We start from the raw sequence: 26,839 nt of genomic DNA on the forward strand, positions 1-26,839 counted from the left end.
TATACAAACATGGGGGCTATCTTTCCATTCTGGGACTCAGTTTCCTGATCCATAAAATGAAAGGACTTGAATTAAATATCCAAGCCTGTTGTCACCTCCCATTGTCTATTTCAGGATGACAGGCATAAGGCACAAGACACAGAAACAAAGTTGAGATGGGACAGATTCATTATGAGAAGTCAAGCAAGCAGAAGGCACGGTGGGGGATGGGAGGTTGGAATAGATTGCTCCCTTGAGCTGCCTTGAAAGGAAACGATTCCTCAAGTTTATAGTATTGGCCCAGGTGACTTTAATAGGGAGAAGCGGCCGGTTTCGGCCTAGAGAGAATAGTGTCGGCCACTCAAGGCTCTCAAAACGGACTCCGCCCCCTTTCCAGCAAATCATAGCTTTCTTCCCCATAATGCCCAGCAGCCACTGCCAAACTGTGCACTGCAACCTAACTCTACCTAACTCCACCTCTCCAACTGCCAGCATAATTTCTGCTTTTTTACTGGTTCTAGGAACTGTCACTCAGAGAGTCCTCGTATCCGTTGGTTGTCCCCTGCCTATCTTTTTCTTTCCCTTGTAATCTCGCCTCTTTAGGCACTACCCGCCTCCCGACGCCAATTTCCTTCCTTCGATTGGGTAACCGAAATGCCATTTTTCACGATGCGAAGCTATGATTGGCTATGAGCGGCAGGGCTCGTGCAGATACCAGGCAGCGGGCTAGACTGAGGCTAGTTACCACGTCAGTGAGCTGACAGGGAAGGTAGCCGGCTCCACCGCCCGTTCTGGCCGACTCTTCCTGGCTAATTGGGTGGGCTTTGATTTCGGCCTCAACTCCCGGAAAGGGCTCCTTTCCTGCTCCTATCTGCCGCCAGAGCCGGGAGAGCCGCTCAGAGACGCCTTCGAGGCCCGGGCTGGACATGAACAGCCGCCGCCGGTCCTGGGACTAGGCCCCGCCATTTTGGATCCGCTGACAGGTCAGCGAAGTCTCTTATTAGAGTTCCAGTGTCGTGAAGGCCGCCCTGACATCACGAGAGGGAATAAGGAGAGGAGAGCCCTTAAACCGAATGAGCCGGGCGGGTTGGGTTAGGGACGCAGGGGCAAGAACGAGATGAGAGAGAGATTGTTGTGGGAGGGCACTGGGAGAGGTGCAGGGGGCAAAGGTCAGGCCTCTGCCGCCGGAGGGGCGACTTCAACTCTGCCTTTTGATCTCTTGCAAGTACCCGAATCCTTCTCCCTGTGTTTCCAGGCTTAGCCTATTTCCTGTCTTTTGGAGCTTCCCGCGTCTTCCTTCCAGTTTTCAGAAGCTGAAAGCAAACTTGCAGAGTATCATATCTACATTTCAGGGTTGATTTTTAGAGCTTGGATGAGAGTCTCACTGGATTTTGTGCAGCGCCCACTTCTGTGTGACTGCCTCTTTAACACAGCTGAACTGCTTCATTAATGATGGTGAACTAATCATCACTACTACTAGACCAGGTAGTGAGAAAGCTTGTGGAAGGACTGAGGCCAGCCTCCCGAGGACCTGTTTAAGAGAAGGCTTTCCTTTTATGGGGCTGCTCACCTGCCAGTCTGGGTCTGTGTGTAAACACTGGGCTTAATCTTCTGCGCCTCTTTCATCTTTTACAAATATTTTCTTCAGGTGTATATTTTTGGTTGCCATCTCTTCCCCAGGTCTTCTCTTCACTTGTCCTAAGGAGATGAAGTTTAATTTCAAGGAAGCCATTCTATTACAACATATTTGGAGGAGAGCAGAGAGGAATTTGAAAACCTGTGAAGTTGGTACTGTTGGCCTATTATTTTTAGTGGTAGGAAGAGTCATGAGAGATATTCAATCAGTTTAAAAGTGGTAGGGTCAGGACAGCAGAATGAATGATGGAACATAACCCCAAAGAGCGTAGTTTGTGGTGCTGTGATGACTTTGACAAACTGCTGTATTGTAAAGCTATAAGAGTCCCTCAGTGGTAAAGAATGCCTTTAAAAATAAGGAATAGGTATAGTGTCTTTTAATGCACGACATAGAACTTGGCATGCTTTTAAATCAGGTATACAAGGCACACCTCTGGACCCTGTGGAGGATACAAATGGAAAGGTCTGATTGGAGGTTGCTTTGCTGTGCTCAGTTTATGTGCTCTAAAAAGCAGTAGCAATATATGTGTACTGGCCTATACTGTGCATGTCAACCTAAGTGCCTTTTAGCCTGTAATGTACACTCAGTAAGTGTTATCCATACCTAGGATTAGAGTTAGTGTGTGATCCTGTGGCCTGGTTCTAACCCTGGCAGTCAGGCCTTTTGCATGGTGAGGTAGTAACAAGGAGAATCTAAACCTCATTATGTTAGAAGGGAAAACAATCTAGGTTCTAGAGTGACTAAACTGTGCCCTCCTGAAATTGTGTGTGTATGTATTTGTTGATTTAAAATAAATGGGGTGGAAATTATAGGACACTATTTGCATTTTGAACTTATTTGAACTTATCTAACCTGAAGTATCCAGGGTCTGCTTTTCTCATCTGGGTTGACAGGCCCTGTTGATCCCTGTTGAGTTGATAATGCTTTGCATAATAGGCAGTCTAGTCTTTGGATATAGTATAACCAGTTCAGCATCTTTTCAGTTGGGCTTGGAGGTAAGTTAGGCATCAAAGATTTTACCTTTTCTTATTTAAAAAGTCATTTTCTGGATAGAAATAATTCTTTACTTCCAGCCCCCATCCCAAATCAGAAAATTTGTTCTTCCTTCAAGATTTGTATTTGAGCTTCTTTTTATAAGTGCCTGTAAACAGTACATTCTAATCTTGACAGTGATGCTCATTGGCACAGTGGGAACTCAGGTTGTAGACACATCTCATGAGTAGCTGGGCACCAATCCCAGTTGAACTCAAGTTCTCAGTAGTTACACTACTACTTCCTTCTCTGTGTTCCAGAAGGCAGGATGACTGCCACTTTTAGATAATAACTTTATTGTTTGGGTACTTAAACTGGCTAGCAATTAGAGAGGAAAAAGACACAGCTCCTGCTTTTGAGGAGACCCATTGTCTTTATACAGTACTCACTGGAAGGATCAGCCTTGTCTTTGCACAGCACTTCTATTGATTGATCAGTCTGTCCTTGTGATTCAAGGTGACTAATTAGAATGATTCTGTTGTGGGGTAATTGTGGAACTGAGTTGAAGGGAGTCAGGGAGGTTAATTTTACCTCTGGCTAGAAGAGCTGTGTAATTGTTAGCTCTTTAGCTTTTATTCTTCCTCTTTTTCTGTATTTCATTATGTTCAATGGCAGTTGTTTATTTAAATGAAAATGTACTGGACTTTGTGGTGATTTGGAGCCCACTTGTAGTGGATGTGATCATGAAATAATGATTTATTGCCATCATATAAATAAACTAGGAAAAAAAAAAAAGTAAATAAACTAGGGATTGCAAGCTCAAATGCCTGAGTATCAGGCAGGTAATGTAATTGAGTGAAGTGAGCCAGGAGGGAATGTGTTAGGATATAGTAGTGACTATAGTTGGAGAAGGCAATGGCAGCCCACTCCAGTACTCTTGGCTGGAAAATCCCATGGACGGAGGGCCCTGGTGGGCTGCAGTCCATGGGGTTGCTAAGAGTCAGACACGACTGAGCAACTTCATTTTCACTTTTCACTTTCATGCATTGGAGAAGGAAATGGCAACCCACTCCAGTGTTCTTGCCTGGAGAATCCCAGGGAAGGGGGAGCCTGGTGGGCTGCCGTCTATGGGGTCATACAGAGTCGGACACGACTGAAGTGACTTAGCAGCAGCAGCAGCAGTGACTGTAGTGTACTGAAATGTGAGCACAGTATGACCATGCTTCCTATTTTTCAGGAGAAACTGGGAATTCAGATCATTATGTTTTAAACTGTTGGCAACTAGTTAAATTATTTAAAAGCCTTTTACAGGTGGAAAATACGTCTGTGGACTGGATTCTGTGCCATGACAGTGGAGGATGACTCCTGATACTCAAGATGAGCAGACCTCATGAGACTTAATCACTGCAGTTCTCTATGTATAATCATACAGACTCACTTTTTAATATTTGTCCTACTCTGCCAACTTTTATGCTGAGTTGTCATGTTGGATGCTCTGAGTGGTTAAAAGATGAGTGAGAGAAAGAAGCCTTGTTTCGTTTTTCATCTCCAAGGTGACAGAAAGGACATCTTTGGACAACTTTGGGCTTATCTCAGTAACTCACTGCATATAGTTCTTGGGATAACCTCAGAATCTCTATAGAGGGAGGAAGTGGAATGGCAGAGCTGGGGTACACCAGTCACCTGCTTATGGGGTTGGGAGGATTTTCCAGTTGTATCCTCTCAGGGAATCAGCTTATTTCTTGGTTTGATTTTCTCTTACCTCCATACTTGAAGTAAATTTCTTGAGCCCAGTAAGTTATTTACTACTTCAGTAATTTTTGTTCACTTTCAACAAAGCACAGAATTATGGCATGTTCTTTGGCTAGCTATAGAAACCTTAAAAGCTCTGCATCTTTGGTGATTCTCTGGGATGTTAGAGAGATGAGTGAAGATAAACCTTGGAAGGGCCAGTTGATAGTTGTTCAGCTCCCTGGTACCTTCTACCTTCTCAGTATGCCCATCAGAGTTTTCTTGGTTTACATAGCTCTGTACTAGACATCAGAACACCATGAAAAAGAAAAAACCCTGAGTTTTTGCCTTTGGAGAATCTAATTTCTAGTTGGATAAGAACAACTTTTAAGCAATGAAGAAAAAAAATAATGGTCTACTAATAATCTGTATGTGTGTGTTCAGTCGCTTAGTCGTGTCCGACTCTTTGAGATCCCTTAGACTATAGCCCGCCGGCTCCTCTGTCCATGGAATTCTCTAGGCAAGAATACCTGAGTGGGTTGCCATGCCCTTCTCCAGGGAATCTTCTGAACCAAGGGATCAAACCCTGGTCTCCTGTATTGCAGGCATATTCCTTACTGTCTGAGTTACCAAGGAAGCCCCAACTAATCTAGTACCAAAGAAAATAAGACACATATACATGAATATGAAGAATTGACAATTACATAAAGAATTGTAATTATTTACAATGTTTCATAGAAGAAATGTGAACATGCACATAGCATATGAGGAGACTTCAGGAAGATAGATGTAAATCAGAAGCATTATTCTTTGGTGGATAAATGTGGGTTCTTTTTGTCCGTAGAGTGGCTAATATGGAAGGTTTGTAACTTCTTTTAATAGTAGAGGAACAAACGTGGGTTACAGAAAGTTTTGCCTGCCCGGCTTAGAGTCCTTGTCTTCTGTGAAGCAATTGTTCTCACAAGAGGTGGATGTGAACTGCATCAATATTGAAGAGTCAGTCTTGGTATTCTTTCATTTATTCATTCAGTATTTATCAATTTTCTTACTATGTATGTATCATTTTTCTTTATCATTTTTCTGTGTAAAAGATGCTAAATTATGGTCTCTTCCTGAAATGCTCATAGACTCGTGGGAGAGACAGACTAAATAAATAATTATAAATTAGCATAAGATATGCTTAAACAGAGGTAGGTGCAGTGCTATGGGGTGACAGAAAAAAAAAAAACCAAACCACTCTTGGAAAGTGGGTTAGCTAGGGAGGACTTACACCTTAGGTATTACCATAATAACAGCCAATCTTTGAGGGGTTTTAATATTCCTAATAGCATGCTCGGCCTTAACAACAAGTGGATGAGGAGGTACTAGCTCAGTTTTGCAATGAGAACTGTAAACTGGGGCTCAGAGAGCCTAAGAAACTTGTTTAATTAAGATCATATAGGTAATAATAGTCAAGAATACCACTGTGGTATTCTAAGTCTCTCATTGACTTTTGGATGTAATGAGTAAGGATTTACCAGGTGAATAAGAATGGGAAAAAATGTTCAAAACGGAAAAGGAACAGCATGCACAAAGGCAGACAGCAAAGATCGTGACTTGAACAAGAAAGAACTTTTGATGTTCTATTTAAGAAATATTTTTTGGCCACACTGCAAGGCATGGATCCTAGTTTCCCAATCGGGGATCAAACCCACTCCCCCAGCATTGGGAGGGCAGAGTCTTAACCACTGGACCACCAGCGAAGTCCCTTGATGATCTCTTATATAAAGAGTATATAGAGCATACATGGGGCATCAGTGTCCCCAGCCAAGCTTAAAAAACAGAGCATTACCAAAGCTAGGGCAATGTGTATGCCCTTCCCTGTTAGTCACATCTTCCTCCCCTTAGCCCCTGTTGTAAATTTTTTGTGCTTCCCTGGGGTGTAGTCTAGAGGGAGTTGCTAGTTGATACAGTGACAACTGCTCTTTGGATCCTCTTGGGGTGTGTAACTGGGATGCTGCAAAATACTAGAGGAATCCTGTTAGACCCAGGTTTAAACAGATAGTGGTTTCAAATAATATATGTTGCTCGGAATCTCTGAGCAGATAAGACAGTGGCTTATTTCCCTGGAGGATGTTAGTTGTTGTATTGTGTATTTAGTTGTTTGTTCTGATATTATTTCTGATAAAAGGTAAACCTTAAGTTCTTTTCTACCATACTCATGAGGTGTCTGCTGGCCTTTGTGACCTTGTGACAAGGGGGTTCTAGGTCGTTGGCTACCAGGCAGCAAGTGGTTCATCAGAGCTTCCCTTTTGAACCCAAAGGACAAATTTCCCTTGGGAGATTCTTGGGTAAGGAGACGTGTTTCAAGGCTTGGAGGGAGATTAGGCAACTCTACATAGTCCTTGAGAATAATTCCTCTTTATTCCCTACATGTTTCTTTTTTTTTTTTAACTAAGAAACTTATGACAATGATTTTTTTGTTAGACCTTTGCTATCTTAGAAATGTGTTAACTTTTGATGCCTAATGAATTTTGATTTAGTGTAGGTCGATTACTTCAGGTGGTATCCCAATTAATAACCTCAGATATGCAGATGACACCACCCTTATGGCAGAAAGTGAAGAGGAACTAAAAAGCCTCTTGATGAAGGTGAAAGTGGAAAGTGAAAAAGTTGGCTTAAAGCTCAACATTCGGAAAACGAAGATCATGGCATCCGGTCCCATCACGTCATGGGAAATAGATGGGGAAACAGTGTCAGACTTTATTTTTCTGGGCTCCAAAATCACTGCAGATGGTGACTGCAGCCATGAAATTAAAAGACGCTTACTCCTTGGAAGGAAGGTTATGACCAACCTAGATAGCATATTCAAAAGCAGAGACATTACTCTGCCAACAAAGGTTCGTCTAGTCAAGGCTATGGTTTTTCCTGTGGTCATGTATGGACGTGAGAGTTGTACTGTGAAGAAGGCTGAGCACCGAAGAATTGATGCTTTTGAACTGTGGTGTTGGAGAAGACTCTTGAGAGTCCCTTGGATTGCAAGGAGATCCAACCAGTCCGTTCTGAAGGAGATCAGCCCTGGGATTTCTTTGGAAGGAGTGATGCTAAAGCTGAAACTCCAGCACTTTGGCCACCTCATGCAAAGAGTTGACTCATTGGAAAAGACTCTGATGCTGAGAGGGATTGGGGGCAAGAGGAGAAGGGGATGACAGAGGATGAGATGGCTGGATGGCATCACTGACTCGATGGACATGAGTCTGAGTGAACTCTGGGAGTTGGTGATGGACAGGGAGGCCTGGCGTGCTTCGATTCATGGGGTCACAAAGAGTCAGACACGACTGAGCGACTGATCTGATCTGATCTGATCCGATCCCAATTAAAAATTTATTTCTTCTGAAAGCCTTCCAAATAGCATGTAGATCTCAGATAAGTCTTGACACTTTTGTTTGCAATTTGTAGTATAGTGTTGTTTCTTGTTTCTGTATTGTTCTCAGTATGGGTGTTTTCTCTCTTGCTCTTAGTTCTTTATTTAAAAAATTTTTTTTATTTACTTTTGGTTGTACTGGGTCTTCGCTGCTTCACAGGCTTTTCTCTAGTTGTGGTACATGGGCTTCTCTTTGCTGTGGCTTCTCTTGTTGCCGAGCACGGATTCTAGGGCGGCTGGACTTCAGTAGGTGCGGTTCCTGGACTCTAGAGCACAGGCTCAATAGTTGTGGCCCAGGGGCTTAGTTGTTCCGTGGCACGTGGGATCTTCCTGGATCAGGGATCCAACCCATGTCTCCTGCATTGGCAACTGATTCCCACCACTGAACCATTAGGGAATTCCTCTTAGTTCTTCAAAAGAGAAATTAAAGGTACTTCCCTGGCAGTCCAGTGGTTAAGACCCCGAGCTTCTGCTATGGAGGGAATCACGGGCAGGGGACCTGTGTTCGATCCTGGATCGGGGAACTAAGATCCCACATGCCCTGGAGCACAACCAAAAAAAAGAGAAATTAAATATTCTTATTTTATAGTGGTCCTCTCCAGGCCCCCCCAAATATTTTTTACAATGATTGTAGTCAGTATATATACTACATATATTGAAAGCCCTCCAGGCCCCCCACTTGCTTTTGTAGCTTTACCTGCTATTATTCTCCTAGGAATAATGTTCCAACAAGTCTGGAATAATCCTGATCCTTTACATACTGAATTTTCCCACCAGTAAGCTTTTGCTCTTGCCATTCTCTTGTATTTTTGGCTGTTTGAATCCTGTTTTACATTTGCTTTTCCAGTGTTCTCTAACAGGAATATTTTCTCTACTTCACCCCTGTGACACTGCGTACCACTCATGTATTGGGATATGTACGGGTTGTGTATAGATGTATGTGTTTAATCTATTAGATTATAAATTCCTTGTGGGTGGATAGGGATAATTCGGTATGACTGTGTCTAGCATTTTGCTTAGCATGTGCTAAGTAATATCTGGTTGACTGAGGTGAATGTTTATTAGTTAATTAACTTTGATTGCTGTTCTTAATCATTTACACATGAAATAATACAACTATTTTTCTAAAGAGCTACTCATTTTTAAAAATCTAAAATTTAAAAAACTTTAAATTTTAAAGTTTAAAAATAGGTAATATATGTATGTGACACAAAATTCAAAAAGTATAAAAGAATATACAAAGAAAAGTAAGGCTTCCCCCCTCCACTGTGAGAGGAAGGAACTAGAAGTTCCGTTCTCCAGTGGCAGCCTCTGTTGTGTGCTATGTCAACTCGCCTCAGTCATGTTTGATTCTCTGCAATCTTTTGAACTATAGCCCGCCAGGCTCCTCTGTTCACGAGATTCTCCAGGCAAGATTACTAGAGTGGGTTGCCATGCCCTCTTCCAGGGGATCTTCCCAATCCAGGAATTGAACCTGTGTCTCTTACGTCTCCTGCTTTGGCAGGTGGGTTCTTTACTTCTAGTGCTGCGTGGGAAACCCAATGTTTAACACTCCTCCACACTGGGGAATCGAACCCTGGTCTCCCAAATGACAGGTGGGGATACTCACCACTATGCTAAGAGTGTCTTAAAAATCTTTCCAGAGATCTAGAACATATTCATCTTGCCTAAATAATTTAAGGAAGAAGAGGTACTAGAGATTTTCTGATACTTTAAGTTATTTTTAAATTTATTTTTCTTCTACTTCTTGATTCTCTTCCTCTTCATCATTATGTGTTCTCATCATTGAATCTTCTCCATTCATTGAAGAGAATATTATTGTGTGCCTAGAGCATTTAGTCTTCTGAGACTAACCTAGTTGTTTCTTTAAATTGTTATTAAAATAAATGTTGGGACTTCCCTGATGGTCCAGTGGTTAAAATTCTGTGTTCCCAATGCAGGGGGCATCATTTCGATCCCTGGTTGGGGAAGATCCCACATACTACATGGTGAGGCCGAAAAAACAAAATCTTTAAACAATAGATACTATCTTTTGTTGGAATTCCCTGTGGATTGAGAGAGGTGTTATGGGCCTTTACAAAATTTGTACTTTTTTCCTTTGTCATAGTAGTTTACATGCTTCTCACTTTCTTTATGCAAAATATGCAAATAGAGCTACTTGCAGCGTGCTTCCCCCCCACCCCCCACCCTTTGTCTCTGGTTCAGTTTTCTTTTAGATCCTGCTGAACTCTATAAATGCCTCAAGGGCAGAAATTATATCTCATTTCTTTCATAATTATTAATTTTAAATTATATTGATAGTATAGTAATACATTCTTGTAAAAAATTAGAACATAGATAAGGCTATGCTGCTGCTGCTGCTAAGTCGCTTCAGTCGTGTCCGACTCTGTGCAACCCCATAGATGGCAGCCCACCAGGCTCCACTGTCCCTGAGATTCTCCAGGCAAGAACACTGGAGTGGGTTGTCATTTCCTTCTCCAATGCAGGAAAGTGAAAAGTGAGAGGGAAGTCGCTCAGTCGTGTCCGACTCTTCAAGACCCCATGGACTGCAGCCCACCAGGCTCCTCCATCCATGGGATTTTCCAGGCAAGAGTGCTGGAGTGGGGTGCCTTTATAAGTATCCTTTGATTGCAACCTAATTTCATAATACCTTCTCTAGAGATAACTGTGGTTATTGAGTTTTGGTACATCTGCTCAAACCTTTTATTCATTGTTTACATATCTCTGTATATACCTATATCTCTCTATATACCTGTAACGACATTAGATGACTCACACACACAGTATTTCAAGGGAAAAAGACAAATTGCAGAAGAATACATACAATCTGATATTATACAAAATATAAAAATAGGCAGAATGATACATACTGTCTAAAGATACATATCAATGAAGTAAAAGTATAAAGCAACATTAAAATTTTAATAAACATCAGATTTAGAATAGTGGGGACTATGGATGAAAGAGAGAAGGATGTAATTAGGAAGGACTTCAGTTGTACTGTTCATAATCTGGATACTGGCTTGTTATATCACTCTTTATATCTTGAAAGTGAAAGAAAGTGTTAGTCACTCAGTCATGTCCAGCTGTTTGCGACCCTGTTAACTGTGGCCTGTCAGACTCCTATGCCCATGGAATTCTCCAGGCAAGATTACTAGAATGGGTTGCCATTCCCTTCTCCAGGGGGATCTTCCCATCCCAGGGATCTAACTCAGGTCTCCTGAAATGAAGGCAGATTCTTTACCAACTAAGCCACCAGGGAAGCCCGTTTATATCTTTGTTGCTGTTGTTCAGTTGCTCAATCATGCCCGACTCTTTGCGACCCGATGGACTGCAGCATGCCAGGCTTTCCAGTCCTTCACCATCTCCCAGAGCTTGCTCAAACTCATATCCATTGAATTTGTGGTACCATCCAACCATCTCATCCTCTGTCATCCCCTTCTCCTGCCTTCAGTCTTTCCCAGCAGGAGTCTTTTCTAAGAGTCCTGAAAAGGAGTCTTTTCAGGGTCTTTTCTAATGAGTAAGCTCGTCGCATTAGGTGGCCAAAATATTGGAGCTTCAGCTTCAGTATCAGTCCTTCCAGTGAATAGTCAGGGTTGATTTCCTTTAGGATTGACTGGTTTGATCTCCTTGCAGTCCAAGGGCTTTATATCTTACTTTATGTTAAATATTACATATTTTTAAAAACGAAACTCTAGTATTTTATGTAGGATTGGTTAGTTGGTTTTTACATAACTGGTGACATATAATCATATACTACAGTTTTTTTGTTTTTTCATTTCACAGTATGTCTGAGGCTCTTTCCATGTCTTTTGCTCTGTTCCTTAGCACTCTGAAAGATGCCTTATGCATAGTAGCTGCTCATTAAGTATTTCTGAAATCGCTTCACTTACTCTGTTAACCTCACTGTTTTTTATTTTATTTTTAATTGGAGGATAATTACTTTACAGTATTGTGATGGTTTCTGCCATACATCAACGTGAATCAGCCACAGGCATACACATGTCCCCTCCCTCTAAAAACCTCCCTCCCTATCCCATGCCTCTAGGTTGTCACAGAGCACCAGCTTTGGATTTCTTGTGTCATGCAGCAAATTCCCACTGGCTATCTATTTTACATATGGTAATGTATATGTTTCAATACTACTCTCTCAAATCATCCCACCCTCTCCCTCCCCAACAATGATCTTATGTCTGCATCTTCTTTGCTGCACTGTGAGTAGGATCATCAGTACCATCTTTCTAGATTCCATATATATTGCTAGTATACAATATTTGTCTTCCTTTTTCTGACTTCACTCTGTATAATAGACTCTGGGTTTATCCACCTCATTAGAATCGACTCAAATGCATCCCTTTTTTATTGCTGAGTAATATTCCATTGTATATATGTACCACAACTTCTTTATCCATTCGTCTGTTGAGGGACATACAGGTTGCTTCTGTGTCCTAGCTATTGTAAAAAGTGCTGCAGTGAATAGTGCTGCACTGGGGTACATGTGTAGCCTTAGTGTTTTAATTTTCCTTGAGCCTGATCTAAATGTCTATATAACTGTGTGTCTCCCCTTCCCTTCTCTTTATCCCTTTTGCTTTTTAAAATTTTGTCTATTTTGAGGAGGATTCTAAATAATGGGAAGTGATTAGGTTGGTTTTATAAGCTCCTATTAAGGTTTTCTCTATGCCAAGAAGAGTCTACCTTTCAGTTTGCTTATTAGAGATTTCCTGCTATAAGCAAGTGAACTTGACTTTTTAGAACTTTTCAAAGCTTGCATCACTGCCACTGTCCAATTTTCTGGAGCTGACTTGGCAGAATAAATGCAGTCTAAAAATTGATATTGTAACTGTGGTTCCATACTAAGGCTATTTTTCTAACAGCCTTCATTCTTTTTTTTTTTTAACTTAGACCTTCATTACTGATTGGGTTGATAAAGTAAAAGAACAATAGGAAGGTCTGAAATATTTCTTTAACAAGCTAGGCACACAGAGGTATCTGCTTGTCTTCATGCTTTGTAGGGTAGATTTGAGGGACATTGACTTTGAGGAATTTGAATGCTTTTTAGAGATTGCTGAGGTGCCTTAGAGAAATTTTCTGGTGTGATGTTTTTGGAGTTGTATCTTGAACTTTTAGAGACCTCTAGAAGAGCCAGGTAATTGGATTCATAACATAAGAAGGACCTTATCACATTTTAGTATTATAGGTGGGGAATCTTGGTACTAAAAAGCTAAATTAATAGTTCTAACTTTATCAGGTACTGATTCAAGCATGGGGATGCTCTTGGGTAACCAAATATTAACTAACTTTTCTCTTAACTGTTTCAGTAGGTTTGCCAGGATGGTGGATAAAAATATTTACATCATTCAAGGGGAAATTAACATTGTGGTTGGGGCCATCAAACGAAATGCCCGATGGAGCACCCATACACCACTGGTAAGTGGGGGATGGGCAGAACACTTGGTTACTGAGTTGTTGTAGGGGATCTGATACATGGTCAGTTTCCTGGTAATAATGATAAAAGGAGCAATTCAGAGTTTTTCAGAAGGGTATCAAGGACCCTTCTGTTTTATTTTAATAAGAGTCAAATTTATAAGCTGCCTTTTTTTCTCTAGAACCCAAAAGGTGATACCATTTTTCTTCTAGCTGTTTTTATAAGCAGCTTAAGCTAGTACTTGGAACCTCTTTGATATGTCTAAACATGTCAGAAAGATTTCTTATCTTCTTTTTTGTTTGTTTACTTTTTGAACCAGAAATTTTACTTCTAAGAATTTATTCTAATATTCAAATATTAGAAAAAAATTGCGATATAGATTCCTTACCTTCTGATTCCTGAGAACTATAATTAGCTATCAAATTCATTTCAATGAGTGCAGTTATTGGCACATGGAATATGGCTTTGTAATGGTACTCCTTGGAAATTCAGCAAGCTTTCAAATATAGAGACCAAATCTTGCTAATAAGATGAGTAAGCTTAACTGTTGTAAAGCTCTCTTTGTTGCATATGTATGTTCAGTGATGTTTTTGTTACAGTTGTATAAAACAGTTTTGAGTACAATTGTAAAATTAAAGTTTAGACATTTCTAGCTTGGTGAATATGTATATGTTTGTTTAGAAATTTCTCACTTTCATTAATAAAAATGAACTGTTTTATAAGTAAGAGGGGAGTTACGGATGAATGTATATGACTATGATAGCTATGAAGAAAGAGAAGAGATAGGGTAATACATGTCTCAGTCTGTATGTTTCAGTCTGTTTGGGATGTTCTAACCCAATACCATGGACTGGGTAGCCTATAAACAGATTTTTTTTTTTAAACAATGTATTTATTTCCAGGGGCTGAAAGTTCAATATCAGAATGTTAGCATGCTTGGGTGAGGTACTTCTGGGTCTCAGATTTCTCATTGTATCCTTACATGGTAGAAGGGGCAAGGGAACACTCTTGGCATGTGGGATCTTAGTTCTCCGAGGAGGGATCAAACCTGTGCCCCCTGCAGTGGAAGCATGGAGTTTTAACCACTGGACCACCAGGGAAGTCCCAGCACAGAAGTTTTGAGGGGTCATGATCATTCAGACCATAGCACATATAGAAGACCTAGCAGTCTATGGTAACTTGAATGCCATGGTCTTGGTGTAGATTAACATTAGCACTTCAGGATGTACTATTTTAGGTAAGCCCAGGATACTTCTATGAGAATAAGAGATTAGGGAACTGGAAAAATGAACCATGGCTAACTTCCTTTTCGTCAGAAGGAAAACTGACTGAATTTTCTGGTTGGATTCAGAGAAAGAGCTCTTGATCTATCTTTTATTTCCTTTTTACTCTTGGTCTGATAATGGATTCTTTTTTTTTTTTTTTAATCTGTGTGTTATAGGATGAAGAAAGGGATCCTCTGCTGCATAGTTTCAGTCATCTAAAGGAGGTTTTAAACAATGTAACAGGTAAGTGTGTTTGATTTATTGCAAGGATGGGCAAACTTTTTCTTTATAGTATAAGACTATATGATATTTTAGGCTTTGCAGGCTGTAGCAACTGCAACTACTCAACTCTGTCATTGTAACTCAAATGCAGACTCAGATAATACTTAAATGAATAATAAATACAATTTTCTTTAAAAAAAAAACAGGCTGCAAGCCAGTTTTGGCCCACAGGTGTAGTTTGCTCTGGTTTATTTTACTGCTGATCCTTCCTGGAGCTCTTAGTGTCCCACTTTAGTGGGGTATCGGCGTTCATACAATTATAAGCTTCCTTCTTTGCTTGAGTTATAAGTGTTATTTTTGGCTAATGTTCTGTTTTGTTTTAGCTATTTTTCTTTCTCTAACTCACGTATGCCGTCAGATAGGAAGTTGATGACACAAGTGAAGTATTTAATACTTGCAGTATAACCTTTCTCTTACAGAAAATCCTTACTGGTTTTAGGACCTGAGCTTTCTGTAATGCAGCTCTTTTAGTCTTCACTTGTTCCCAGAATCTTTTGTGTCACACACTCCGCCTTTGTTTTCCTAATCATAATTATCTTATGTAATATTTATATGTTTAAAATTTTCAAAGCCACTTTCACATTTATTACCTTATTGAATTTTTTTCACTTTTGTTTTATTTATATTTCAGATCAGAAACTTCATTCTTTCTTCTTTTAGTTTAATTGAGATGTAATTGATATATAGCACTATATAACTTTAAGATGTACATAGTGCTTTGAATTACATACATTATGAAATGATTTCCCAATAAGTTTAGTGAACATCTGTCATCTCACAGATACAAAATTAAAGAAATAGAAAAAAAAATTTTTTTTCTGGTGAGAACTCTTAGGATTTAGTCTCTTAACAACTTTCATGTGTAACATACAGCAGTGTTAATTACATTTATCATGTTGTATGTGCGTACATGCATGCTCAGTCACTCAGTACGTCTGACTCTTTCTGACCCCATAGACTATGGCTTGCCAGGCTCCTCTGTCCATGGGATTTTTCAAGCAAGAATATTGGAATGAAGAATACTGGTTGCCATTTCCTCCTCAGTGGGATCTTCCTGACCTAGGGATTAGACCCATGTCTCCTGCGTCAGCAGGTGGATTCTTTACCACTGGGTCACCTGTGAAGCCCATTGTGTTGTACATTACAGCCCTAATACTTATTTATCTTATAACTAGAAGATTGTGTCTTTTGGCTGCTTTCATCTAGTTCCTCTTTCCCCCACCCCCTGCCTCTGGAAACCACAAATCTGATCTTTTTGTTTGTGAGTTTATTTGTTTGCTTTTGAAATAGAATTGACCTGTAATACTATGTTCTTGCTATACAACATTGTGATTTGATGTTTCTGTACATTTCAAAATGTTCGCCATGATAAGCCTAGTTACTATACCTTTTTGAAACTTTTACACAACCTATGAGGGAGGCATGGCAGATTTGTCCCCCTTTTATGAATGAAGTTGAAGCCCAGAGATATTTTAAGTGATTTAGCTGAGATCACACTGATCCTAAGAAGTGGAGTCAGAACTCAAAACTAGAGTTCAGGCCCCTAACACCAGATTCAGTGCCCTGTTCTGTGTGGTTTCTGTTCATACAATTAGAGGAGAATGTACACAGGAAATGCTTTATATTATGTTTAAAAACATGTCGAGGGAAGAGTTAAAGGCTCAACACTTCATATTTTTCAAGCTGGTGGGGGGAAGATATAGACATAAAGGGAAAGCCTCAGGGCTGTGCTCCTCTGTTGACTATAAAGGGCTTTTGCAGTGTATATCCCTGGAATGTTTTTAGCTAGTAACATCTAACACCACGATTGAAATAGCTTTTAGGCTTCTGCAGATTAAATAAATGAAAAATAAGTAAATGTTCTCCTTTTATGAGAAATGTAGGAGAATATCTGGAGAAAAATTCCTTTTACTTTCCTAACCCTAATCCTAGGGAATCTAAGGATTTTCTACATGTTTGTTTAAAGGAGCAAATTTGACTCAATGGGAAAAAGTGTTGGCAATGTTAGCCAATGATCAAATATAGAGGAAGAGGTGTCTGATAGCTAGTTTGCAGGGCTAATGCTGCAACTAGGCATGTTCTCATTTTATGGCCTGTACTGAAAGTGATTTGGCTGCTTTAGAAAGTTGGTGGCTTGTGCAGATTTTTTTTTTCAATTGAAATATAGTTGATTTACAGTGTTGTGTTAATTTCTTCTGTACAGCAAAGTGATTTAGTTATACATATATACATTCTTTTTTTTTTTTTTTTTTTACATATATACATTCTCTTCCATGATGGTTTATCCTGGGATACTGAATATAGTTTCCTGTGCTATATAATAGGACCTTGTTGTCCGTCCATTCTATACGTAGTAGTTTGCATCTTCCCAGGTGGCACTAGTGGTAAAGAACCCACCTGGCAATGTAGCAGATGCAAGAGATGAGGGTTCAATCCTTGGGTGGGAAAGATCCCTTGGTGGAGGGAGTGGCAACCCACTCTAGTGTTCTTGCCTGGAGAATCCCATGGGCAGAGGAGCCTGGTGGGCTACAGTCCATAGAGTTGCAAAGAGTCGGACACAACTGAAGTTAACTTAGCACGCACGCAGCACGCACTAAGCCCAAACTCCCAGTCCATCCTCCCCTCCCCCGTAGCACAAGTCTGTTCTCTCTCTGAGTGTTTCTGCTTCATAGGTAGGTTCATTTGTGTCATGTTTTACATTCTGTGTACAAGTGATATTGTATGGTATTTGTCTTTCTGACTTACTTCACTTAGTATGATAATCTCTAGTTGCATCCATATTGCTGCCAGATTTTTTTTTTAACTTTTCATGTAAAGCTTACATATCCCAATTACAAAGAAAAATAGTCAATAGATATTTACAATTCTTTTTCGTGGGTCAGAGTTTGGAGTATTATCTTTCTCAGAGAATACATTTGGCAAATGTTTGGCAAGCATTTTATATACAGCTAAGAATTGTTGTCATAGTGGCTGAAAGTGAAAGAAAGTGAAGTTTCTCAGTCGTGTCCGACTCTTTGCAACCCCATGGACTGTAGCCTACAACGCTCCTCCGTCCATGGGATTTTCCAGGCAAGAGTACTGAAGTGGGGTGCCACTGCCTTCTCCAGAGGATCAAACCTGGGTCTCCCGCATTGTAGGCCGATGATTTACCATCTGAGCCACCAGGGAAGTCCCGTAAGTGGCTGGGTACATCCTAAAATGGCTGAGGTGAGACTGGAGTTGCCTTGTAGGCCTTTTGGGCACTTTGCAGACCCTCAGGAGCTGAGGTGGTGCTGCTCTCCTGATAAAGCCACGTTTCCTGCTTGCCATGCAATCCATATCCCACACTTGTTTTCTCCATTCTGACATATCCCAAGACTTCAGTTCAGAGATGGTATCTGTGGTGAGTAGTGCAGTCCAGGATTTGGTTTCTAGTTCATCTGAGAGTTACCAAACTTGAGTCTGCTGCCTTAATTTCTTACATCTTTGGGTTAGGAATCCAGATTATCTTCTGCTTGAAACTATTAAAACCAGAATGTGCTGAGGAACCAGTTCTGTTAGTGGTACTAGGAACATAGCTGGGTGTTGGCCAAGCTTTCCCTCAGAGTGAAGAAGAAGGTGATGATATTCTCCAGGGGCCAGTAGCTGTGGCAGGTATTGAAACAGTGCCTGTCTAAGTTGCCCCATTGTTCTTGGGTTTTAACATATCACCCACCTGATAAAATAACAGAGTGGATCTGAAATAGAGCATTTCATGGTCTTCTGATTGGTTCTGACCCCCCACATAGTGCTGGCTTCCAGGAGCAGGTTTATGGGTCAGCTGCTCCTGTGGTCCTGGACTTTGTAATCCATGACCAATTTCTTGTTTCTTTTACTGAAACAAACAGATTTTTTTTTTGATTGGCAGTGTCAGGAGGATTGCTTTCTTGGAAGCCTGTTAATGGTCGGAGGCTGGGAAAGGGTTTTGAACTTGGAGAGAGAAACTGAAGGGACTGCCCATGCTATGTGACTGGGAATGGTGTACCACTTAGGTTGGAAGAACTATGGTAGGAATTCCAAGACTCCATTCAGTTAAACTCATGAAACTGATTTGGGCTTGGTCTCTTTTTACAAAGGCTTTTTATTTGCACTTTTCTAGACTATCTGCTGGCTGGGTTGGTTAAGAATATTATTAATGGACATAGGTGATTCATTGGACATTGTCAGTCAACCAAAGCAATTTTTCCTCTTGTAAACAGTCAGAAGACCTTTTAAGGGCATAAGTGCTACCTACTCCTCCAGGAACATTGTCTGAGCATTGTAAAGGATGTAAGTCTACTGTCTCTAGTAAGGGTTGGGTAAGTCCATGTCGTTATTCTCATAGGTGTGTCTCTGGACCACATTTGCAGTCCATATTTGCCCAAAATGCATGATAACTGAATGCTCTGTAATATCTAGAGTAATAGAATGTTCTAATACCACATCTAAAGAGAGGGTTGCACTTGGAAAGTATGAAGTGCCTGAGAGCAAAGTGTGCATATTGGTACTTTGGATAAAGCCATAGCTCACCACCAGTGAGACTTGACTGCTGCCCCTCATTTAGTCTTTCAGTTCTCTTAAAGAATCCTTTAAGAGGTTATTCTAAAGGAGTTAAAACAGATGTGTGGTTGCTAGGAGCAGGAAGTGGGCATGGGAAGTAACTGCTAATGGTAATAGGGTTTCTTTTAGGGGTGATGAAAATGTTCTGGAATTAGATCATGATGATGGTTGTACAACTTTGTGAATATACTAAAAACTGTAGAAGTGTATACTTTAGAAGGATGAATTTTATGGCATATGAAATCTATCTTAATTTTTCAAAATAGCAAGTGTAGACTGGAAAAGCAATGGGATTCACCAGCTCTTTCTCAGCACTCAGAGCCATGAAGGACTGCCTCTGACTATACTTGCTGCTGTGCTTTGAACCCATTGCCCAGCAAAGGCAGCGTAAGGCTCTGTTCAGCCTCCTGGCCCAGTTTGTCCTTTTATGTCTCTCTCATTAACTCAAGAAGCACATGGCTTTTATATTTAAATTTATTCAAGCTGTAATCTTTGACATTTGAGTTAGCTTTTAGTACAGTTTTGCATTTATAGTAATATATATTATGTATTTTCTCTATCCCCAAAGAATCCATTTTAATCTTTTCCGGATGCAAATTTCAGGCTGTCTTGCCCCATCTCCCCTTTCTTTCTCTGTTTCCCCTCCCCCAACGGAGTGTGTTTGATCAGGTGTGGCAGGAACATCCACTGTCAAGCTGCGCCCTTTATATTAGTCAATATTATCCTTCTCCCCCCTCCCTGTCTGTCTGCCCCTTTGGGCTTTCCCAGTTGATTTATAATTTTGGAATTCTCATCGGAGTCTGTAATACAGTTTGTTCATTATTTAACCAAAACCTGTTTAATGAGCAGAGAGAGGCAATGTAAATGTTAGGCATGTTGCAGTGATGTACCTTTGTGCTTCTCAAAGCGGGTGGGTAGTTAACTCTGTGCTGCCTGCAGGGCTGGGGCTTCCTGGCCTTAGGGGCAGAAGGACCAATGCCTCTTCCTTGCATCTGCTCAAGCCATACGGTGGGCTTAGATTCCAAAGACACATTTCTTTTTATCCTTTTAGAGATCTTGTTGGGGCTCTTGCGTACTGGAGTTATCTATAATCTCACAGACTGGGCGGTAAGATTTGTGTTCATGAGACAGGGGGATGGAAGGGAAAGTGAAATATTAAAATACTTGATACCGCTCTTGGTTTTAGGTGTGTAGAGAGTTGTTCAGTCACTCAGTCGTGTCCGACTCTTTTTGACCCCATGGACTGCAGCACGCCAGACTTCCTTGTCCTTCACCATCTCCCGGAGCTTGCTCAAACTCATGTCCGTTGAGTCAGTGATGCTGTCCATCCATCTCATCCTCTGTCATCCCCTTCTCCTTCTGCCTTCAATCTTTCCCAGCATCAGGGTTTTTTTTCCTAATGAGTCATGTCTTCGCATCAGGTGGCCACAGTTTTGGAGCTTCAGCATCAGTCCTTCCAGTGAATATTCAGGATTGATTTCCTTTAGGATCGACTGGTTTCCTTTAGGATCTCCTTGCAGTCCAAGCTGTAGAGAGTAGACGGTTTACTTTTTTTAGCTGTACTATGCCGCATGTTGGATCTTACTTCTCTGACCAGGGATCAGACTTGTGCCCACTGCAGTTAAAGCACAAAGTCTTTACCATTGGACTGCCAGGGAAGTTCCCCAAGTGTAGACAGCTTAGAGTAATCCTTCTAGCCAGCATGGTCTCTGGTCTTTGATCTTTTTGTTTCCCGATTAGATAAGTGCTTGGAAGCCTTAGTACCCTTCATTCAATATAGCTTCCCATACAGTGCTCCAATCAATTGTGATTTGTGGTGTTTGGCTATGGTTATTTACCTCCAGATTTTAGGCTGCCTTTGTCCTTGGTGTTTAAACTTAGATCATTACAAAGAGATTCTTTTCCAGAATTCAAAATTTTTAAACCAGAAATTTTGGTTTAAAGCACAGAGGGAAGAACAGTCTAAAAGTATCCCACCAGAATCTAAGGAATCACCTCTTAATGACTTTAAGGGCTTGAGAAAGACCTCTTAGTGATATGTGTGTGTGTCAGGGGTGGTGGTGGGGAGGGTAGTAAGTTTGCCTATGGAGATAAAACTTCTTGCTGGTCTTTTTAATTTTGAGGACCTATGAGGCTCGGGGTATTGAGCATAAGACTGAGGTGGTCTTGAAGCTCAGTATAAGCACCTGTATTAACTATGGAACTGTTGTCGCTGCTTGGACCTTTTCTTTCTGAGATTCACTAAGATTTGGATTTCTTCTAAGTCTAGCTTATTGAGTTGCTTCTGACCAATATTTATTGAATACCTGCTGTGTGCTAGGCATTTTGCTTAGGCACTTAGCCATTGGATCTACAATGGTAAACAAACTTCCTGCCCTCATAGCCACTGGTTTTTAAGACTAGTAACTCTGGCTGACCATTCTGAGACTAACTTATGTACTTATATACTATACTTTAGGCTATATGGTTCCCTATCAGATATGGAATAGATGATAGTGAATCAGAGCAGTCTGTTGCCATCTTTTCTTATTCCTCCTTTTCCCCTTGTTCACATAAACCATAGAAATGAAGAAAAATTTAGCTCATATATTTGCTTATTTGGTCTTCTCATGTAAAGCTGTTCTGGGCAGAGTTTAGGTATTCCCAAACATATTGATGGGTTTGCATATTGTAACTCTTGAGGGATAAGATATTTCTTCACTGTGCTTACCTGTACAGCAAGCTATGATGTGCCTGAGTTTAAGAGGAAGAAACAGGTGTCTGGAGAGAGTGGATATATCAGGAGTTTATTTAAATATAGTTTATCCTAGACAAACACACCTGTAGGGTACTGTCTCAAGCTTTGTGAATTCAGAGTTTGAGCTAGGAAGTTTGAATCCATGTAACCTCCAGAGCTTTACAGAGAACATTTAAACAGAGTCTGAAAGCCAACCTGGGAGGAACTATAACTTAACACCTGTCTGACTTAGGCCTCTTAGAAATAGCCTTCTAAGTTGAAGCAAAACTTTTCCAGGATGCCTCAGACCTCAAGTTTAATCTGTTCCAATTGAAACATAGGGACATATAGGAAAGACATTTAGTAGTCGCTGTCAGGAAAAAGACTGAGTAAGGGTGCATATTTGAAAGAGAAATATCAATAACCTCAGATATGCAGATGACACCACCTTTATGGCAGAAAGTGAAGAGGAACTAAAGAACCTCTTGATGAAGGTGAAAGAGGAGAGTGAAAAAGCTGGCTTAACGCTCAACATCAAAAAACTAAGATCATGGCATCTGGTCCCATCGCTTCACAGTAAATAGATGGGGAAACAATGGAAACAGTGACAGACTTTATTTTCTTGGGCTTCAAAATCACTGCAGATGGTGACTGCAGCCATGAAATTAAAAGCCGCTTGCTCCTTGGAAGAAAAGCTATGAGAAACCTAGACAGCATATTAAAAAGCAGAGACATTTCTTTGCTGCCAAAGGTCCATCTAGTCAAAGGTATGGTTTTTCCAGTAGTCATGTATTGATGTGAGAGTTGGACCATAAAGAAAGCTGAGCACTGAAGAATTGATGCTTTTGAACTGTGGTGTTGGAGAAGACTCTTTGAGAGTCCCTTGGACTGCAAGGAGATTAAACCTGTCAATCCTAAAGGAAATTAGTCTTAGATATTCATTGGAAGGACTCATGAGGAAGCTGAAGCTCCAATACTTTGGCCACTTGATGTGAAGAGCTAACTCATTAGAAAAGACCCTGATTCTGGGAAAGATTGAAGGCGGGAGGAGAAGGGGATGACAGAGGATGAGATGGTTGGGTGGCATCACTGACTCAATGAACATGAATTTGGTTAAGCTTCTTGAGATGGTGAAGGACAGGGAAGCCTGGCTTCCTGTGGTCTTGTGGTCTCTTAGTTCCTGACCAGAGGTTGAACCCAGGGCACCCAGCAGTGGAAGCTCAGAGTCCCTGGTCTGAGGGAATTTCAGTTTAACTTTGATCCACTTGGAAATGAGCTCAAGTAAATTGCTCAAGGCCTAACTAGAGACTAAAAGGAAAAAATGATAAAATGATAGAATTTGGCTGACAGATTTATGTAATGTGCTAAGTATTGGAACAGGCAAGATTGGGCACACTTATGTAAGTATCTCTTTCCTGTGCCTTTTTTTTTCTTCTGGTTGTGCCACATGGCATGCAGGATCTTAGTTCCTTGACTAGGGATCAAACCTGTGTTCCCTTTAGTAGAAATGTGGAGTCTTAACCACTGGCCCACCAGGGAACTTCCTCCTGTGCTCTTTTTTTCTTTCTTGTTCTGTAATAAAATATATGACTATATTAGTTTGGAGATTGTTGAGCAACACATTAGAGTGTGACTTGAATTTGAGTCAGGCTGGCTTTGGCATCTTGGTAGCTTGAGTGGCCTCAGATTTATGGGCGTTTGAGCACAGTTAGGGGAAATAAAGGTACTGTGTTTTTTTTTTTTTCCCCCTTGAGATTATTTATATCAATAAGATGGCTCCCAGAGGCCTATATTTTGATGACTTTACGTTGTCATTTCTTTTTACTGATGTGTTACTCGCTCAGTTGTGTCTGACTCTGCAGCTCCATGGGCTGCAGCCCTCCAGGCTCCTCTGTTCATAGAATTCTCTAGGCAAAAATACTGGAGTAGGTTGCCATTCCCTTCTCCAGGGTATCTTCCTGACCCAGGGATCGAACCTGAGACTCCCAAATTGCATGCAGATTCTTTACCAGTTGAGCCACCAGGGAAGCCCCATGATCTGAACCTTCATTTGAAAATTCTAAACCAACAAGTTCTTCTAAACCTTTGTTTGTCCTCAGGATTAGAAAATGAAGACTTTCTTGAGAAGAAGCAGTACTACGTAGTCTTTTTGTTAATCAGACTCTCCCTTTTCTCTTCTAGTGCTCAAACACACCATCAGAACCACTGTCCTGGTACATTTTCCACTACTCATATCTGAAAGGAAGCTGTGAAGAAAAGGCCTTTTTTTGGCTGTGCTGCATGCCTTATAGGACCTTAATTCTCCATCTAGGGATTGAACCTGCACTCTGGGCAGTGAAAGTGTAGAGTCCTAACCGCTGGACCACCAGGGAATTCCCATAAAGGGCATCCTTAATATATTGGCTCTCAAGAGCAGAAGCAAAGAAACCTAATTTCTTTCTAGCAGAGTTTAGCAGACAAGGTGACAGTGTGGCCTGTGGTGGGTGTCACTGTTGCTAGTATTGCTCTCATTGACATTGTCCTTTTTAAACAGCCACCTCTTGAGGCCTGAAATTTCTCTCTGGATTATGTGTTCCAGTTTGCCATAACAGCAGTCAGATGAGTAAAAGGAGGGAAAGCCAGATACAGCCTTGTTTTTAACAGGGAGGCAGGCAGAGTCCCTTTCTTCTCTTCTACCCATTCAAACCTAGGGCAAGTGCCAAGAGGGTTTCAGAAGGAGCCAGGTGTTTGAAATTCACTGTGCAGTTTTTGTTAGGAAAGATAGTGAAGAGTTTTGTCCTAGCCTTACCTTCTTTAACCACCTCTCTGTGCTCACAGACATTCAGTTGGTCACCTCAATTTCTAAAATGATATTGGGTATGTTTATGGAAAGAGTGAGTACATTTGTCTTTTCTGCACCCATTAGAAGATAGAGTGGGATATAGAGCAAAATGAAGATCAAGTTATTTTATCTCAGAGATCATCTTAAATAAGAGTTGTAGATGGAGAGCAGTGACTACCTTAAGCTATCAGTTTTGCTTCTGGAAATGAGGAGATAAGATGCTCCTTTCCAGTTTTGAGACCTTTGTTTCTTTACTTTGGTCTTTGGAAGTCTGAAGGACTTAGATGGACAAGCACTCCTGGCTGCCTGTTGGCTGGCTTCTCTTTGCATGCCTCTTCAGTAACACCAGCCTTCTGTTACCACTGTATGTTGAGTTGTGAAGGGCTGCCACATGTGCACATATCACAACTGACCTTTCCTTGTTCCACGCTTGTTGAGCAATTATTTGCCCATTTGTAGAACTCACATTATTGCTTTGGGTTTCTGGCCCATTGTGAAGTGGGGCCATCCAGGAAGTGGATTGATACACTGTACATCAGAGGGGAATAAACTGGCTTTTGATTTGGTGGAAAGGCAGGGCCAGATGTCGTGTGGGAGCAAGGGTTTTTCTGCAGTCAACCATGTAGCTTGCTTCAGGTGTCCTGGAAAGCAGCTTGGGAACTGGAGGCTAAGGGTAGTTGGGGACATTAATTGGTGAGCAAGAGGATCAAAAGGACTTCAATGTTATCTGTGATGGGCCCTTAACTGGAAAAAATCCTCTATAAGTATAGGGACAAATGAAATTTTTCTGACACTGGTAGTAATTTTTCAACTGATTATTTTTCCTTTTCAAGTAAAGTGAGTTATTAATTGGCAGAAAAATATAAAACTTGAATAAGAAAACTTCATTTCATGTGAGCTTTTCATGAAGGTTCATTCTTTTCTTTGGGCAACAACAGGTTTAAGAAAACTGCCTTAGTATTGGTAATAAAGGGAGAGCTAAGATAATATTATGACTACCCTACTGTGGGCTTGATTGGTATCTTCAGACTGTAGTTGCATTCTGTTAATGGATTGTGATATCATTTTAAAGGGTTACACAGCAGTTTTTCCTCAAGTTTTTAGTATGAAAAATTTCAGACATACCAAAATTGAAATATAGTGAGCACCTGCATCCCATACTTGAGTCAAAATTATTAACATTTAGCCATATTTACTTTATCCATGTATATGTGTATTTTTTTCTCATACATCATTTGAAAATAAGTTGCAGATGTGTTGACATTTCAGGCTGGATCCTAAATAAGGAAATTCTCCTACATAATCATAGTACCGTTATCATACCTAAGAAACTGAGCAGTAATTTACCAATATTAGTGAATATCCAGTCCATTTATTAAAATTTCCTATTTGTTCCCAAACTACCTTTTATATCTATAGCTGGTTTTACCAACCAAAATCCATGTAGAATTCTCATTTCATTATGTAGTTCTATCTCTTTAGACTTTAAAAATCTAATATAGTTTTCTCCACCCTATTTATTATTTTTTTCTTGGCATTGACTTTTTGAAGAGACTAGGCCTTTTATCTTTAGAATGTTTTACATTCTGGGTTTGTCTGTGTCCTTATGGTGTCATTTAACTTGTTACTGTACTTCAAATATTTCCATTCTAGAAGTTAGAGTTAAAAGCTTGACTCAATTCAGGATAAACATTTTGGGCATAGATGATACTGTGTGCTTCATATTATATCACCACAGGAGGCACATACTGTCAAGTTGTCCTGCTGTTGATGGTGCTAAATTTGGTTATTGCTTCTGGTGGTGACTGCCATATCTCTTCATTGTAAAATAAATTTATTTTTCTCTTTGTGATTAGTAGATAATCTGTGAAGTAATAATTTGGCCTCTTGCAAATATCCTGTTTCTAATATCCTTTTACCTAATAATCATCCACTGATGAATTTTTGCCAGAATCACTTATTTTACTAGGGGAGGGGATTTGCAGAATGATGATTTTCTAATTCTGTCTTTCTTTCTGCATTATTGGCGGTGTTCTCTAGAATAGTTCTCCT

The 26,839-nt window shown here is 40.5% G+C and overlaps 1 protein-coding gene across 8 annotated transcripts in view; it reads left to right on the top strand.

The window, feature by feature from the left end:
• The first annotated feature begins 705 nt into the window (after nucleotides 1-705).
• Nucleotides 706-26,839, top strand: part of GBF1 (golgi brefeldin A resistant guanine nucleotide exchange factor 1) — a 123,599-nt gene continuing 97,465 nt past the window's right edge. For 5 of the 8 annotated variants that reach the window (XM_059881875.1, XM_059881877.1, XM_059881879.1 and 2 more), the window contains exons 1-4: nucleotides 719-962; nucleotides 11,770-11,843; nucleotides 13,040-13,148; nucleotides 14,588-14,654. In XM_059881875.1, coding sequence (XP_059737858.1) covers nucleotides 11,806-11,843; nucleotides 13,040-13,148; nucleotides 14,588-14,654 — 214 coding nt within the window. In that variant the 5' untranslated portion in view covers nucleotides 719-962; nucleotides 11,770-11,805. Of the gene's footprint in view, nucleotides 963-11,769; nucleotides 11,844-13,039; nucleotides 13,149-14,587; nucleotides 14,655-26,839 lie in introns of those variants that run through there. The other 3 variants (NM_001081600.3, XM_059881876.1, XM_059881881.1) reach the window with 3 other exon arrangements.

The sequence above is a fragment of the Bos taurus genome, chromosome 26 (assembly GCF_002263795.3).
Source record: "Bos taurus isolate L1 Dominette 01449 registration number 42190680 breed Hereford chromosome 26, ARS-UCD2.0, whole genome shotgun sequence".
Lineage (NCBI taxonomy): Eukaryota > Metazoa > Chordata > Mammalia > Artiodactyla > Bovidae > Bos > Bos taurus.